The sequence below is a fragment of the Vanellus vanellus genome, assembly GCF_965231255.1.
Source record: "Vanellus vanellus genome assembly, chromosome: 1".
Classification (NCBI taxonomy): Eukaryota; Metazoa; Chordata; class Aves; order Charadriiformes; family Charadriidae; genus Vanellus; species Vanellus vanellus.
In genome coordinates, this window is record NC_138905.1 from 14,521,456 (window position 1) to 14,538,582 (window position 17,127).

Genomic DNA, 17,127 nt, shown 5'->3' on the forward strand with positions numbered 1-17,127 from the left:
TTTCTATTTAGGAATGCAATATGGGACTACATTTTCAGAGATGTCTATAAATCGTTAGAAAAAAATCTGAGTACTGAAAGTCTGATTTTAGTATAGAGACTTTCTGGTCTATAGTGGACTGACAACAGCTCTATGTTTATGAACACTGACTAAATATCACTTAAAGAAATAAACACACTATAAAAATGTAAGGACTGTTTCAACTGCTAAAATAAGCAAATTGCTTAAAGTGGTTTTCTTCCAAAGAAAGGTCAAGCAATAGAAAAATTCTGAAGTGTTGATAATTTATCACAGAAATGAAACAGATTTTGTCACAAGTCTCCTTACTCTGTTAATGCACTATATATGCAGCTGCTGCCACTGAAAAGGCAGAATAATTTACACATAAAATATTTTATAACTAGCAAAAATTAATGAAACAGTTTTGTATTTTACTTCTCTTTGAAAAATGCTGTTTGTGCTAGGCTGTTCTTTATAGTTGACTGAAAAATGGCTTTGCTGATTTCATCCTTCATGCTCACAGGTATTGCTAACACCAGAATTTTAAGAATAATTTGTTTATTTTGCTCCTTGCTTTTCAGAATTTTCTTCATTTGTTGAACAGAAATGAAGTATCCTTTATCTGTCAATCAATCTGCCACAAAACTCCTATTATCTGCAGGCAGTCAAGTAAATACACTAAAAATAAATACACAGGCTGAAACTTAATTCAAATTTATATGTAACCCTTCATCTCTTAGGAAACAAATAGACAAATAGATCCTACTGAGCTAGTTATTACAATTGTATAAAAGCTTTGGAAAATCCTTTATAAGCCTTACTTATTTCTCAGGTGCTAAGTTATGTGTAAGTAGATACTTGATAGTGGGGCATGTAATTAGCAATCTCTTGCCTGATGAGAGCCACCTATTAAAATAAACATAAAACAGATACAACCCCATTATCATTTAACGTTTGTATGTCCTGCTGCTGCCTAACAATATTTACTGAAGTAGGTCTGATGGAGTTTCCATTTAGGTTGTCAAGATAAATAAGTGGGCAGTTTGGCAAAATGGTGAATATGTAGTTATTTATACAGTGGTGTATGATCAACCCGTTATGAAAGCTCAAAAGGATACAGAAGCCTAATTCATTTCATCAATTCTATAAAACTATCTCTATGCTTTTATACACAGCTACACAGTATCTATGAATATGTATTTCATGCATATTTTATGTGTTAATGACCCACACAACGTATGGCTCATATCACCCTCTACTCATGTTAGCTTTGAAACTCCCATGAAACAGCCACACAGAAGAAAAGTTCCAACTGGGCTTTAACTCCCTCTACTATTCTACATACCTATGAAAATAGTAAGAGAAGCTCATCACCTTTAAAGAGAGTATGAAAGATGCTCAAAACACATCTATGGCTTTTGAAGAAGCCCTGAGGGAGAGCCATCATTTTCTGGTACGTTTTTGCCCCAGTGTCACCATTTGGGACCCTGGACACATGCCCGTGGGAGAAGCAGGTGAGGACCAGCCCCATCTGCGTGAGCTGTGCTGCCCCAGCAAGGGTCAGGGCTCCTCTGCTCATGGTCTTGTCCTCTCCCACCTCCCACACTTCCTTTGCCTGTATAATCATCACTCCCCAGTTCACACTTAGCTTCCATACTTTTCTTTCCATTTTCCACGCAGTCGCTGTCTGTCACTGCTTTATTGCTTTTTTTTTTTTTTTTTTCATCCAATGGGCTGCTGAGGGATGAACAAACTGAAAGAGCACTCAGCCAAATTTTCTAGGAGCAAAGGAAGCTCCACAGGAGATGGTCCCTCATGGGCATTGCCCCTAGCTCAGTCTTGTTCAACATCCAGGAGGCTGCTGACTGTGTTGGATTATTTTACAGTCTTATAACAAGGCTTGAACAGATTAGAGACTGAATTGAAACCATCAGACTCCTTTTCCCTTGGGTTCAACCCAGGATTTGAATCCAAGCCTTTAGAAACGAAGAACTGAAGTACAATTTACATCTGTGCTGCCTCTTTCCCAAATGAACGGCTTTACACTTGCAGTGGTAGTCTATATAATTCCAGCACTTAAGGACTGGATTTTACAGGTCTTTTTTTTTTTTTTTTTTTTGTCATTCTAAAGTGATAAAAAATCTGGAATGAACATGTACTGCCTTTTGAAACTAACTGGATTACTTTCTCCCTAAACTGGAGCTACTGCAGATGTCTATGTAGATGTAGAGTTCTGTCTTACAAGATTAAGATTCAATTCGTTCTCTGTTTCATTTTTATTTACACTTAAATGATTTATAAGATAAGAACAAATTAGCTTGCTGAGCAAATTTTGTAACTAGAAAGGCCAAATGACAGCAACTTGTAGGATATTTCTCCCTGTTACCATGGAAGCATCAGCTGTAGGTCCAGAACTGAAGGAGAGTTTAATTTTATTTAAAGGGGATTAAAAGCATGTGGAACATTTAATGTGTCCTTGCACAAATTACAACACTGAAAAGTTAACTAATTTGTGAGAAAAAATTAATATGGGGAATAAATCCTTTGACAAATCTGATAAGCTTCATTAAACAAAGTTTTCTCCCAAATCACCTACGTAATAGAACATGAGACACTTGCAGGCACTTGAATGGAGCTCCTTCACAACAGCAGCTATTTCCCATTGTTTGCAACTGGAGCGGGACTATCAGCCTGCCATAAGCAAACTGTTGTACTCCTAAATAAACAACCCCTGCCTCTTGTCAAACGGAAAGATGCCAAGTTCTGTTCAAGGACTGTGGTCATCCCAAGGGAAAATAAAGCAGTTTAATTTAATCTGGCACTACCAATACTATTATTCACTAGCTGCAATTGTTAAGCTATTGCTTTGCATGAATAGGGCGAAATGAAAATTGGCTGGATGCATTCCCATATCTCAGCATGCTCGGATTTGATTGCAATCTAATCTTCACTCTGAATTTTCTGTGTTTCTAAAGTTTGTCTACTGGATAGTTATGGTATCACTGCTTTTTCCCTACTTTCAAGGTGCTGCACGGCTCAGCCTCATCTGCCTCCCCCATCTCCCACACGCACTGTCTCGCGGCTCACTTGTCCTTGACTGCCAATGCTTGCCACTACGTCTGCTGGTGAGACAACCAAACTTGCATGCCTTTGCCCATTCTGCCCACCATGCTTGGCAAATTTCCCACAAGATCATGTCCTTCAGGCGCTTCCTTAGTCTTTTCCTCAACAAGCCTTGTCATTGCTTACACTGAAGAATGCACAGCTTACCAGGATGAGCGCTCTCCCCTCTTGCAATTTTCTTGTACTCCCACATCTCCCCAGCCCCAGCTTATCTCCAGTTTTATAATTGGATTGCAATTTCCTGGGACACAAGCTTTTTGGTTTGTGCCTGAAAAGGCAGCAGTGGTACATTGCTTGCTCAGGGCTCTGATGCTACAATGGTACCACTACTCCTACTACTACAAAATCATGCTAAAATTGCTGTTATCTATGAATATTTCTAGCCTATGCATATTTCTAGTCTATGAATATTTCTATTCTATGAGTACAGTTCTTAGCCAAGTTGTCTATGAAAGCCAGCAAGTCTTACTAACTAAGGTGAGCTTTCTGTTGTACATTATAAGGGCATCAGCTAACAATTTGAAGACACAGACTATGGGAGGGAGTGCATGCTTTCAAAACCCAACTTTTGTCAAGAGTTTGTCACCCTCTTTATCCTACTCTATAGTCTTTACATTTTATATCATCTACCTACAGTTTTCACCTTTTTTTTTTGGTAGGTGCTTTTAGGAAAGTCTCTTGATTGTCTGAAACACAGATGGGTTTCAACTAGAATTGATCACAACCGTTGGTCAGTAAAAGCAGGGAAATGAGATTTGCCGAAGCAGGTCCTTTCCAACTGGACTGAGTTATGTTTGCATAAATAAATACTGACCAACTTTCTGTAGCATCTAAATGGCTTAAGGGTCCCAAGTAATATCTGGGATCCTACATCATGTAGCATGCCAGAGTAGTCTCTGTATTTTTAAAGACTTCCATGACAGCACCACATAAGGAGACATCTGCTACCCTCAGCATGACCTGTTGGCTGGGAGGGACCTCTGGAGGTCTCCCGTTCACCCTGCCATGTGAAGAAGCCCAAACGTCAACCAGATCAGCCTATGCCACAGTTGCAGCTAAGGACACAGCCCTGAAGATTTTTAGAAGCTCAAAAGACAAAGATTGGGAATGTAAACAGAAGCACTGAAGTTCATCCAAACCAGTTTCTGTCCCAGTTGTTCAAGTCAAACTTGTGAATCAATAAATACCTCTTGGCTTTACAGTATGGGGTTTCTTTACTGGGAGAACACAACAGAGGGCAACTAAATGATACAACTGTGCCATTCGGAGAAGCATCAACAGGAAACACTAGTGTGAAATTCCTCAGTGTAACAGATTTTTGGCTGAGGTGCTGCATATCATCTTCCCGAAGCTCATCCCCCCACTCCCATGAAAATGTTGTTCACCTCTGCGCCTTTAAAGTATCCACAGTCATCTTTACCATCATTTAATTAGGTTTTTATCAGAGACGAACACTGATGCACCTCTTCATATTATCTCTCCTGGGCCTAATGGCCCCGATGATTCTTTCAGACAGCTGTAGCCTCACAATTTATTTTTTGGCGACATTTCTTGCATTGGAATGAATGTGTTGGGCATTTGGGCAGTGCCAGCTTGCAAAGGGCTGACAGCAGATGGAAAGAAATCTGCCCAGTATGCCTTCACCTCTACACGAGCAGAGGGCCATCAATTTCCCCCATTAAGGAGTTGTCACACAGCCCACCCAGCTGGAGGAGCATCTCTCGTAGCCAGGCTGGCTGGTGAATGCTATTCAAATACAAAACGCACTTTAAAAGGAAACGAAAATATCGTTTGTCGGCAAATTGAAAATGCATGGCTTTGACCGCAGCCAATTTTTTAATGACTGTAATATTTTAAGTGATTATTTTTGCCACTTCAGATTGCTCCTTAGAGAGGAGAGGTTTTTTTAATTAAAATCTAGGCAATGCAAACAGATGAGATATGAGAAGCAGAAGAACAAGAAAAAAGATGAACAAAATTAATTAAAGCAGCATTGTCAATGGAGCCATAAATTAGATATTGTTTCTTTCTGGGAATGAGTCACGCAGGTTTTAAAAATTTTTAGATGTTGACATGATAGCAGGTAGAAGGATAGATTCCATCTTGGTAAAATCATACTATGTATGCAATGTCTTAGCCAGCAAAGGTACGGTGACAGAACTGAGGTCAGATTGTAAATTCTAAATTCTGTGGATTTGGTTATTAATGCTTCTGGCCTGAAGTCTCTTCTTTAACCAAAGGAAAAACCACAACGCAATTAGAATACTTTCCCATGAGATGAACAGGGCTTTAATCTTTCCCACGTGCTACATTTTTGCATCATTCAATATAGGTTACAGAACAAAAACCTTGGCTGCGCAAGCAGGCCAGGTGCACGGGGGGTTACAGTGCACCTTCCCCTTCCAAAACAATGGGATGAAACTTGTCTTGTGATGTAGTAACAAACAGTTTATAGTGTGTTTTCACTCATCATTTCTGATTATAGACCGTTATTCAAAGGCTAGAATTCAAAACACTTTCCGCGTTTATGAGTGATTCGTGTGATTTGTAAGGGTCTTAATTTTCTAGGACATTTCATGATGTTTGTATAACACCAGTCATTCTGGTGATGACCGATTTCCTTAATGAGTCATTTAACTGCCATGAACTAAACTATTCCTCTATGTTATTGGGAACTATTGATGTTTCTAGCACTCTGCAGTGAGTATGATTAAACCTCATCTGTTCTCCTGAAAGTAATGATGTCTATTTACACCATTGTAAAATCAGACTGCGAGTCAACCAAAATCGTTTCTCCTCTTTGGCATCTAATGGGTCGATTCATGTTGTTTTTATTAATGTGCATCTCAAAGTGATCTGCACAGACCAAATTCTTTCCTTCTAGGAGGCAGGAAAGACCCCTGGTGCTTTGACGCCAGCTCAGAGCTAACACTGGCTCCCTGCCACCCCCCACCACACTTCCGAGCCACGGGGAACTGGCATGGAGAAAGGTGCAGGTTCAGCATCGCTGCCCAACAGCGATTCTCAGCTGCCTGAACAAGTCACAGCACCGCAGTAAACCACCTACCAGTTCCAATGACCCCCTAAGCACTGTATCTAAGTATTATTATTTTAATTTGAAGTGTGATTATTAACAACAACAAAAAAAAGCAAGAGCGATTCCATGCACGGGCTAGATCCAGCCCGATGGATAAAGAGATGCCTCCTCATGGGCGCAGCTCAGAGTGCCCACACTCTCACTAAAGGGAGCCGCTCGACAGGTTTTGTGCACCCTGCTCCGCTTTCTTCACCTCTCCTCCCCTCTCACACTCCCCCTTCCACCCACAGAGAAGCAGGAACGGCTCTCAGATGAGGTGCGGCAGGAAGCCTGCTCGCCTCTTCCCAGGAAGATGGGGTGGATAAGGGCTCCTGCGAAGCAAAGCAGCTGGCTAGAAGGCTGGGTTTAGCCCACAGTCCAAACACTGCCTTGCTCTATCTTATGCAAAACCAAAAGAGTCTCGTCAGAAGCGTCTATATCTGTGTAACTTTGCCCGATATAAGGTCATAGCAATTTCAATCTGCCATTTTCACACTGGCATACCTAGAGCATCGCCTTTCCTCCTGCAAACAAATATATTTGATCTAATTAAAACAATGGGTACCTCAACTCTTTTTTAACCAAGAGTTTAAAACCAAAAAAAAGGAAAAAAATCTTGTTCATTTCATCACGAACAATTAAACGCGTCAAAGATATATATGGACTATGAGGATGTTTGTTTTGAAAGAAGACTATCCAATGCCATTCCTATTAATTAACAGAGCATTCAGACATTTGGAAATCTGCTCTGGAACTGGGGGTGTGGAAAAGCTTAATCAGCCTTATTTTTTGCCAAACTCCTAGGCCTGTGTGCATGTCTTCCCTGCTCAGTGACACACAACAACACAGGTTCAGGAAGGTTGCAGATCTAGGATGTGCATAGCCCTGATGTGCTCTGGGTGTGGTGGAAGGTCACGGAGTTTTATGGACGCATTTTCAGCATATTTTTCTGAGTGTGAGTGTTCATTTCTCCCACTCTCTTTTTATGCAGCTTTCTCTTCTGCTAAGCTGGCACACATTTCTGGGAAATTAAGATGAGCTGAATGGTGACAATCTGTTACTTAAGGGGCTTACTGTATCAGGGTCTTGGGATTGGGACATTTTCAGGATGTATTGGTCACGTCTACGGTAGTGACTAACATACATCAGGTACCATTCCCTGGTCCTAAGCCCAACTTGCTCAGTGAGGCTGGCACAGACCTTCCCCCCTTGCCCCCACCCCGTGTTATGCCAGGCTGCATGCTTGCAGCTCAGCAGCAGAGACAACCTCAGGTGTAATCCCCAAGTCCTGCAGACCAAACAAAGTTGACCAGCTGGACTGCAACCTTCAGCCACCAAGCGAAGAGTGGCCGCAACTACTATGAGACAGCATTTCTGTAACTTGACTCTTCTCAAAGGTGAGAAGCATCACTGGGTTAACATATCATGACCGAGCACATCGCCGCTCTGATGTCTGTAATGATCTGTACTGCTTTTTCCTAGATGTGGAAAAATTCCAGAGACAGGTGGTTTGGTCTCAATGCTATTTTTATGTTTACAAAGCACTGCGGAGATATGAACTATAACACTGCTGAGGTTGTCTCTCTCAGGTTGAGAACCTCAAGTTTTGAACTTGCGCATCCAATCTTGGACCATGGCAATCAGAGAAAACTAAAAAACCTGGCAAATGTTGTACGTCAAAACAACAATTTCTGATGAAATATACAAGATATATGAAGCATCCACTGAAAGATGAGATCACTTTTCTGTTCTATAGGAACAGAGATCCAAAGCATCACCAAAGGAAAAAGATTTCATCTTTTCCCCCAATTAGCTATGAAGCCTTCAGGTCCCCAGACCTTTAACAACTCTCAGAGCAGAGCACTGCTTCGTGCCTTTCCGCAATCTCAACCACCAGTGCAACATCCTAATCACGCTCAGCTGCAAGGCTGTGCTCACGCTCAGAGCTGTCACTGGAAATATTGAAATGCAGTCAGGAATTTATCCTGTTCAACACCCTTCCACACAGTCCAACACAGATAAATACGTTCCAGTGGATCCAATTAATCTCCTAAGGGTTGCTTGGCCTTGCTAACAGCATCTTTCTTGTCTTTTGCTGTCTTCTTTGGAACCGAAACACACAAATTCAGTGGCTTGTGTCTCAGCTTGCTTCCTATTTCAGTAGCCAGTTCCAGCTGCGTCTGCAACCAGCCGTGTGCTTTCAAACGAGTGGCAACCGCTCCTGAGTGCAGCAAGAAACATAATGAAATTCCCGGTCCAAGCTCAAGCAGGCTGGGAGAGGAGGAGAAACCGCTTCCCAGGCTGGGCACAGGCAAATTCCCAGAAGTGCTTATTGAGAACACACTGTTCAACTCCACCAAACTGGAGTGAACACATTGGTGCGTAACTATCATTACTGCTTGCACTGTCCAGTCCTGAGACCGAATCCATCACGGAACCTAATCCAGAACCCAGACAACAGTCTTCGTGATAGCGCTTTCTTTGCTTCAGCTGTCTTTCTACCTTATTAATCCACACAGCTATTATTCAGAGCTGTTTTACCAGCAAAACTCCTGGATTTATAATGTTTGCTATTTATTTTAGTAGACTTCAAATACTACCGAAGTAAACTTTCTACAGAAAAAAATATAATTTCTTTGCAACTTGATAAGCATCCAACAAGAGCATGTACCAGGTATAACAAGGAATTATAAGAGCTACCTCCTGAGAAACTATTGGGAAAGAACTTGCTGAACCACATCTAACTATGTGAGCAACAGCAACATTTATTCTAAACTCCCAACAAACCATATCTTAATGCCCTACTAATGGAGTAACCTACTATGGCAACAAAATGGTATTTAATGAGAATTCCCTTATAGGTTTGGAATGGCTGAAGGGATGGGTGGGATGGGCGGTTCTAACATGCTAGAACAATAATGGTAACCAGATTAGGCCAGGAACCATTCTCTGGCCTTGACAGCAAACGACACAGCAGAGTTTGTATCTATCTGGGCAAACTCTCTCCTCCCAGAAGAGTGGTGTCATCTCTGTTGCCTACCGGAAACAGTCCCTGGCCCATCCATGAGGGTACATCCCTTGAAGAAAATGCCTGGGAGGTTGCACAAGCCCAAGCCAAGCAATGGGGTGTTGTAACAACCAAGATGTGCAAGATCACGGGCTCGTGTTCATTCCCTTGTTTGCTTCATTCGCTATCATGGATGTGCCACAGAGCCTCCAAGGAGAAGGTTCTGCCACGTGAGTAACATCTGCTGGGGCAGTCCAGAAGTAAACACTTAGAGAAAAAGTAAACACTTAGAGAAAGGCTGTTTCTACTCCTTTTTCTACCAGGAATAAGTATGTATTTTTTCCTCTTCTTCCAGTTCTGACTGCCAGCTGGATGAGCTATCTCAGATTGGCACTGCCCTTCCACCTAAGAAATATGCAAAATCAGTCATTCTGGGTGGTGAGATGTAGTGAGCAAGAAAGGATGAATACAGAAAAGAACCTCAGTAAATTTAGAAAGATCATTTTTCTTATTTCTTTTTCTTTTTCTTAATATTTCATTCCCTTGGTCCAATTAAATTACTTATCTTTATGGCCCAATTTAGGAAAAGAATTGACCCACAGTTTTGTATATACTAATCAAAACTGAGTTAGATAACAAATAACGACTAGAAATGTGACCGTTCATTGGCATTGTCAAGGAAACTCATAAGGAAAAGCACTGAAGGAAGCCAGCAAAGAAGTTATCAAAAACTTCAAGAAATATTTTTAAGGCCATTTTATCTAAAGTACTCGTTGAAAAAGGATGGGAAGATATGAATTGAAACTTGCATGGCACAAACAGGCTTGGATGGCAGAGAAAGGGTCTCATCAGCTTGAAATGGAGTTTGACATAGTGATAGACTGTGGGTATGGAAACTTCTTTAAAAAGCACATAGATGAGAGTTACAAAAGGTAGCGCAGCATAGCAATGAAATTTGCTGATCCCTTAGTAAAAATATAAGTAAAAATTCAAAATTTCTAGACAAACATCAGGGCTATTTAACAAGTTTTGGATGTCTCAGAAGCAAAAGGACTTGTAGGGAAAAGATAACCAGAATTAGCTTTGATGCAAGCTAGCCCTGTAGCACTGTCAGGGTTTCTCCAACATTATTCAGGAGGCCAATGCGTTTGGCTATCACAGAGAAATCTCCTGAAAGCTTCCCCCGGTTCCTATGAAACCTTGCAGCCTGAGAGCACTAACGATATTGGGACTCCTGTGAAGATGTACCACCCATTGCTGCCATCATTCTGCCATTATACTGGCCAAGTTATCTGACTGCTGCAAAATGCTGCTTGAAACAGGGGTGACTGGTGGGGTTACATTTAACATGTAGTGTAATGCACAACGCACAAAGATTCTCATCTTTCGATTTATACAGAAAATGTGTTTGTGATGAACTGAGATTAGAGCTATGTTAAATGTTTTAAGGAAAATATTAGACGTTTTTGTGAAGTTTTATATAGTGTTCCGACCCTGAAAAGCAAAAAAACTTTGTCAAAAAATTTGTCCTTGGTGTTATAATCCTATGACAGGGTCTATGCTGAATCTGATGTAAATCTTGACCCAGTTTATAGTTTTACTTTTGATATAACATGAAATTCACATTGCAAAATCTGTTCGAATCATATTTGGCAAGATTGTTCCTGAAAATTTGAGGAAAACTGGAGCAAAACCCTAAAATTGAAATTTGAGTATGGGAGTGCTCTGGTGACAACCTAGACACACTAAAAGTGTTTGAAATAACTACAGGGTCCCACGGAGAATAAAAGCCCTGCATCACACACAGCCTTAATCCAGTGTGGCTACACCACAGCCTTACACGTTGCCTTCACCTGGTGTAAGTGGCTACACATAGCCAAATGTCAGCTGAGAACAGACTGATACACATTTTACTTGTCCCTAAGACAGAAGATGACCTTGGAGGATCCTTGGTTGATCCTCACTGGCATCTCATATAAGATTGAGGCTTGTAACTGTTTCGAAGCACTAAGTGATCTCTGAGTTTAGGTCCCTTGTCTTTTGCATAACCATAGCTGTTTATTGACACAAATTGGCTGAGTTTAACTAAACACCCCCCCCCCCCCCCAAAACAATAACAACAACAAAAATCAACAACAACAAAAAAAGATGTTTACAGGTTTACTTGTTAAAGTTTAGATGCTGTTTGGGCATGTTTCAGAAGGAGCAAGGCGTGTTTAGGCTTGGCCAGCTGAGGGGTAACTGCACCTGTGGCACATTAATCCTTGCTTTGTTTTCACACTTTCACATGTATGGGCTGGATTTTAAAATCCAGAGATAAAACTGGCAACACAACAAATGTAAACTGATCACAGAAATTACTTCATTAAATGCGCAGGATGTTATTTGATTCTAAAATCTCACCAAAGAAAATTGTCATTGTAGTTTAAATGCTTTTACTGAAGTAAAAAAAAAGTCAATATGCAGGTACTATGAGTAGATTAGTGGGATTATTTATTTCTAAAAAGATTACTCTGAGGTTTCATTATATGTCAGGTTCTGTGGGAAAAGGATGAGGCCATAACCAGCCTCTTACTGCCCTCAGTATTCAACATCTGTTTCCTGTGCAATTGCTAAAACCATTACCAGCATCATAAATGAACCCCGACATCAAAACTGCCTTTTTTGTGAATGAAAAATAGGACGAAAACAGAAAGTCATCTGCTGTTCAACTTCTGGCTGCTTGGAAACATAGAAAGCAAGAATCCAACTGATTTCCAGATGTTGAACAACCCTGCATTTGAAGGAACTTTGTGCACAGAGATCTTGTAGGGCTCCTTAGAGTTTTTCCCAAGGTTGTATAATCTTGCTGGATCTCATATAACAAAACAAGATCTTACTGAAAAAGAGACTTCTAAGGAGCAGCCAATACCTGAGTGCATGCTGCAACAGAGATCTGATATTCAGTCAGAAAAAGAGGGAAACCATAGGTTTTTGTGATGGGTTGTGATGCAGCAAGTCGTGGTAGCCGAACAACACCAAGATAAACAAACAGGTAGATTGCAAAATATCCAACAGAAAGACTTGAATTTGTTTCAAAAATATTACACTGTTTTGCTAAAAGGAAGCCGTTTCCCATTTTCTGTTACGTGATCTTTGACATGACAGTATAAACTGTCATTTGGTGTTGGTCACAGCAGAGAAGTTGCATTGTTCTAGAAAGCCCCGATGGGACAGAGAAAAGGTAAAAACAAAGTAAAAAAGAGCCCAATTCTAGAAGCAGATGGAATGGCCTAAACACCCTTGTGTGTTCAGAGTTTGGTTAGATGTCACTGTCTTCTTCTACATACAAGAGTAATAACATTAAGCCGTAGAAAATCAGACTAACCTTAACTGTGGCCCCAGGAAAGAAAAGCCAGTTGCCAGTATCCACAGGATCAAGATTGTCTTCCAACACAACTTTTCTGTGAGCAGCGTTTATGATGAGGATGTTGTCCAACGCCCAACAGGCTTCATACACATCACCAGCGGGGACATAATCCTGTTTCCACTGAAAATGGATGTTCTCCCCTTTAGCATCTTCAGGAAGGTACAAGATGTGGATGATTGTGCTGACATTGGAAGGGGCACTGAAAAACAATGATATGGAATTAGACCAAGTTTAAGCCATAGCCAGGAATGCTTTTCCCTCATTCAACACATTCACTAGGTGTGACACAGTTGCGCTGACGTCCCTTGTATGCTGATAAATCTTCTGCGGAGATCAGAAAATACCTGCCCTGAGGCAGAGTCCCACTGTGCCAGGCAGTGCACCTACAGCCCAAATGGACAGCCTTGCTTCAGAGAGCGCTAGCTAAGGCAATAAATAACAGATGAGTGCAGATGTTTGGAGAGCAAGAAGAAAGAGCAGGGCAACAGTTCATGCTCAATGCTGGTCACAGCTCCTAAGTGACTGGGAATTGACAGGTATTTTGCAGGTTTGGCCAAAAGGAAACGTTAAGGAAGCACTTTACAAAAACAAGACTCCAAAAATGTGATTTTTGCATGAGTTTACACCAAAAGAAACTCCTGACTTCTGGTGGGTGCCTCAATCCCTCATCGATCTGAATGGAGCAGAATGACTGGAGGGAAAAGCTGGGAATTTTCTCTGACAGATGTGTCCTTCCAGTCCCACAGCCCTGCCCTCTGGGTAATTCTGTGGATGGGGAGGCTCAGGTCGCCTGTCTTTCTGCGTTCTGCTTCAAGAACAATACAGAAGAAAGAACCCATTTGTCCTCTCTCTCGCTGGTGAAAATGGAAAATATGGGGAGGAGAGGCAAACCTGGAGTATTAGCATTAGACAGTGATCAGGGTCTTGAGCTCTGCTTCCCAGAGCTGTCCTCAGAGCTCTGAAAGGACCGAGGTTCACCCCGGGCTCTGGGTGAACGTCTTTACATTGCTAGTGGCAACGAAAGGACTGGGGTCTGTGTGCAGGGAAGGGATGCTGAGAACTATTATTTTTGTTTTACTAATTAACCAGCAAGGGAATCAGCTACATTCAAACCTCAGGCTGCAAGGGGTTACAAAATTGGGGTTTGCAAGATGTCAGCTACTCAACCTTGCCTCTGCCTTGGTAGCAATGCTTTGGTGGGTGAATAATTTGCCAGAGACAATCCAGAGCTTTTAGGGAAAAAAGGCACCCATAGCTTGTCTATATAGCAGAAAACAGAGGAACTTCTCCTTGTAAAGCAAAACATTATAGTATAGTGAAATGTGGAAAAGCAACTGTATTTGCCCCATATTCACACCCAGAATCTGCCCCCACAAATCACCCCGCACTCGCTGAACATTTTGTCTGTCACCCTTCACTGCAACGCTGCTCTGAGATGTTGTTCCTCCTTCTCCCTGAGCCCCCCCCGCCCCCCCCCCCCCCCCCCCCCCTTCCCTGAGAGATCCTTCCCGTCCCTACCGGGAGTTCAGAGCCGAAATCCCACTGATACAACACGCACTGACACAACACCTTCCCTTCACAGCTGCCCTCCGGTCCCACCCCGTCCTGTTCTCCCGCCGTTCCCCGCAGCTGCACGCAGCACAGTGAAAGCCACTGAAGCACATTCACATAAACACTGTAATTCATACGGACCACAGGAGGAACGAGCATCCTTTCATAATTCATCCCCTCCACTTTACACCGCTTTGCCCCAGTGACCTATTTTCTACTGCTGCCTCCAGCAGGCAAAGTTAAAGCAAACTAGAGCAAACTGTATATGCATAAACTTCAAAAAAAATGGGTTTCAAAGGGTTATGTAAACACCATCACAACTCTTGAGTTTCCTGGCTTGCAGAGCTATGAGGGTAACTGAACTGATGGTACAGACGAGGCATATAATTTTCCATCAATGAGAGAAAGTAAAAGGTATTATGTGGTTACTCGGAAGCAACTCCAGTGGCTGCAGTGAAGTTACTCTCGCTTTATATTTTTCCGAGATGAGAATTAACACCATTTGTTTTACCAAAATTGTTCCTAATTTGTGCCTTTGTCAGTGCAATCGTAATCCCACTCCCACAAGGAGTGGGAGGATAACATACTGAAATCACCAGCCTTGCAGCTCGAGTTTTGCTTACTCGTCAGAAATTAAGCAGCTTTTGCGCTGCAACTTGTCTCAATGGACTGAAAACAGGCGCAAGCAAATCGCCTGCGCGGCACAGGCACTAAGGCAATGCAGGAAGGCAGAGCGAGACACTATGAGGACACTGCATATGAACAGCGTTTTTTCTTCCCCGGTTGTACTTCTATAACCGTGTATATATACCAATGCACAAGACACCTTTCCCAACATTATTTAATAATATATCGGTTTGGCTGTTTTACAAAAACCCATCTCCAACATCAATTCCCTTTTTAAAGGTGTGCATATTACAAGAAAAGGTTTTAAAACTCCCATTCATAATCCTTTGCGTTTTCATGTAAACCAGTTTGTTTAAAAAACAAGGCATAATTCACCATAATCTTGTTATTACAAGAGTGTTAGGAGGTAAGTGTTCATATCAAACTATAAACTAATTTTATTGAACCTTTTATCCTACCAAAATAGAAACTTGTAGCGCTATAAATTATGGCACTTGCTGACATTAAAAGTGGTGCTAAAATACAAAAGTCATCAAAATTTTGTTTTTTTCAGGCACCTGAACATTCTGGTTATTGAGGTTGCTTTTTAACTCTAAAGTCATTCTCTTCCTCACCTCCCACATAATCGATGGATGAAATTGTGATTTACCAAACCCAGTGGCAGTTCTGGAAATAGCTTCAGTGACCATAATTTCACCCCCATCTTTTAACATGTATAAACAAGTAGGAACTGCAAAGTTCCCAATTAAAACAAGTTTTAAAAGAGCCAGGTTTAAACACCACCTGCTCAGCCAGAAAGCATGAAAATGATTAAAAAGCTGTAACAAACCTAATTTTCTCCAGCTGAGTCCAATCTGCAGAACTGTTCTTACTGTAGGACACGGTGATGCTGGGATCTGAGTAACTAAAGCGACACGAACCCGATCCTGGGAAAAGCAATAAAATGAAAAGCGTTACGACACAATGAAGCAATAAATGATCCTCCAATAACCACAGTTGCTGACTGGGCCTTTGTCACATCATCACTTCTCCTGATTTTAAAGCCCTTTGATTGATGATGAAATTTCCTGTGATCTGTTGCTGAAGGTAAACACAAAATAATGCATGCTTTATGAGTCAGAAATAAAGTAGAAATGATAAATCACAGCAGTGCCATGTAATCTCTGCAAATTTCCCAAGGGAATCCAAGTAAATTACTTAACAACCCCCACTGCAGGAAAAAACCCACCATATAATGTTTAAACAAAACCTTCTTATTAGAGAATCATCCACATAGCAAAACTCATAGAGAAAACAGTAAAAGATTGTTTTTCATATTACTATATAGAGAAAAAAATAAATTCCAGAACTGAAAATACAGTAAGTGATAGGAAAATGTATACAGAATTGCTTGAGCCAAGAGCAAATGTGCTTTAGGAATTTAAAAGAATAAAGATGTTACAAAATTAGTTATTTTAAGGATGCCTGAAGAGAATTCAATTAAGATATCATCCCATATACTCACTAGAGCCTATAATTAATAATAAACATTTGATGCTGGTCTGGGAATCTCAGAACACTTTACAAAAATGAACTAATTAAGCCTTATGGCACCCCTGCAAGGTAGGGTAATATATTTACTTTTGATTTATAAAAGGGTGCCTTCTGGGTGTTGTCACAAAAGATGAGCTTAACAATTAATAAAGGGGACAGTCAAAATAACAAAAACTGAGATGGAAAAGTTCAACCTAGAAAACATGATAAACAACCTGAGTGGTAATTAGATACACTAAAAATAGTGTTTTTCCTCAGACACCAGATAATTCATCCACCTCAGAAAAGTCAACACCTCGTGAAACAGACAAATCCTAACCTGTGCTCCAAAAATCAAAACTTCTACTTCATAAGCAGGCCGCCATGTGAGATTCAAAGCAGCAGACATTGGCTACCTTCCATATTTCAGAGAAGCAGCTCTCAATTAAACAGCACCTCTGATGGCATCAGGGCACTCCTGAGTGAGTACCACAGCTTTGCTCACAGTAGGAGTATGGGTTATGTGTGCTACCAGCAGTATGCTATGTTCACGTGTGCTTCAGATACATCTGGTCACACTGAAAATTGTGTATATACATATTTTTATTTATGTGTAAATATACCTACATACCCAGATGTGGAAACTGCTGGCCATAAAATACTATCATTTTCCAACTCGGGGTAATTATTTTTGTAATGAAATAAATGGCCTGATTAAAAAGGTGTTAACCACTTGTACAAGAGAACAGCTTACACATTTTAATGGGAGCATATGTCATTAAGTACACCGCTTGCAGTCCCGGCTCCCCTGAGGCCGTTCAC

At 41.1% G+C, this 17,127-nt stretch overlaps 1 protein-coding gene across 1 annotated transcript in view; it reads right to left on the bottom strand.

The window, feature by feature from the left end:
- The window catches only part of RELN (reelin), a gene marked incomplete at its 5' end in the record, with an annotated part of 296,306 nt that overhangs the window by 120,321 nt on the left and 158,858 nt on the right, over positions 1 to 17,127 (bottom strand). Inside the window, 2 exons of the mRNA XM_082479306.1 lie at positions 12,574 to 12,814; positions 15,623 to 15,719. Of these exons, the coding sequence (XP_082335432.1) occupies positions 12,574 to 12,814; positions 15,623 to 15,719 (338 nt within the window). The remainder of the gene's footprint in view (positions 1 to 12,573; positions 12,815 to 15,622; positions 15,720 to 17,127) is intronic.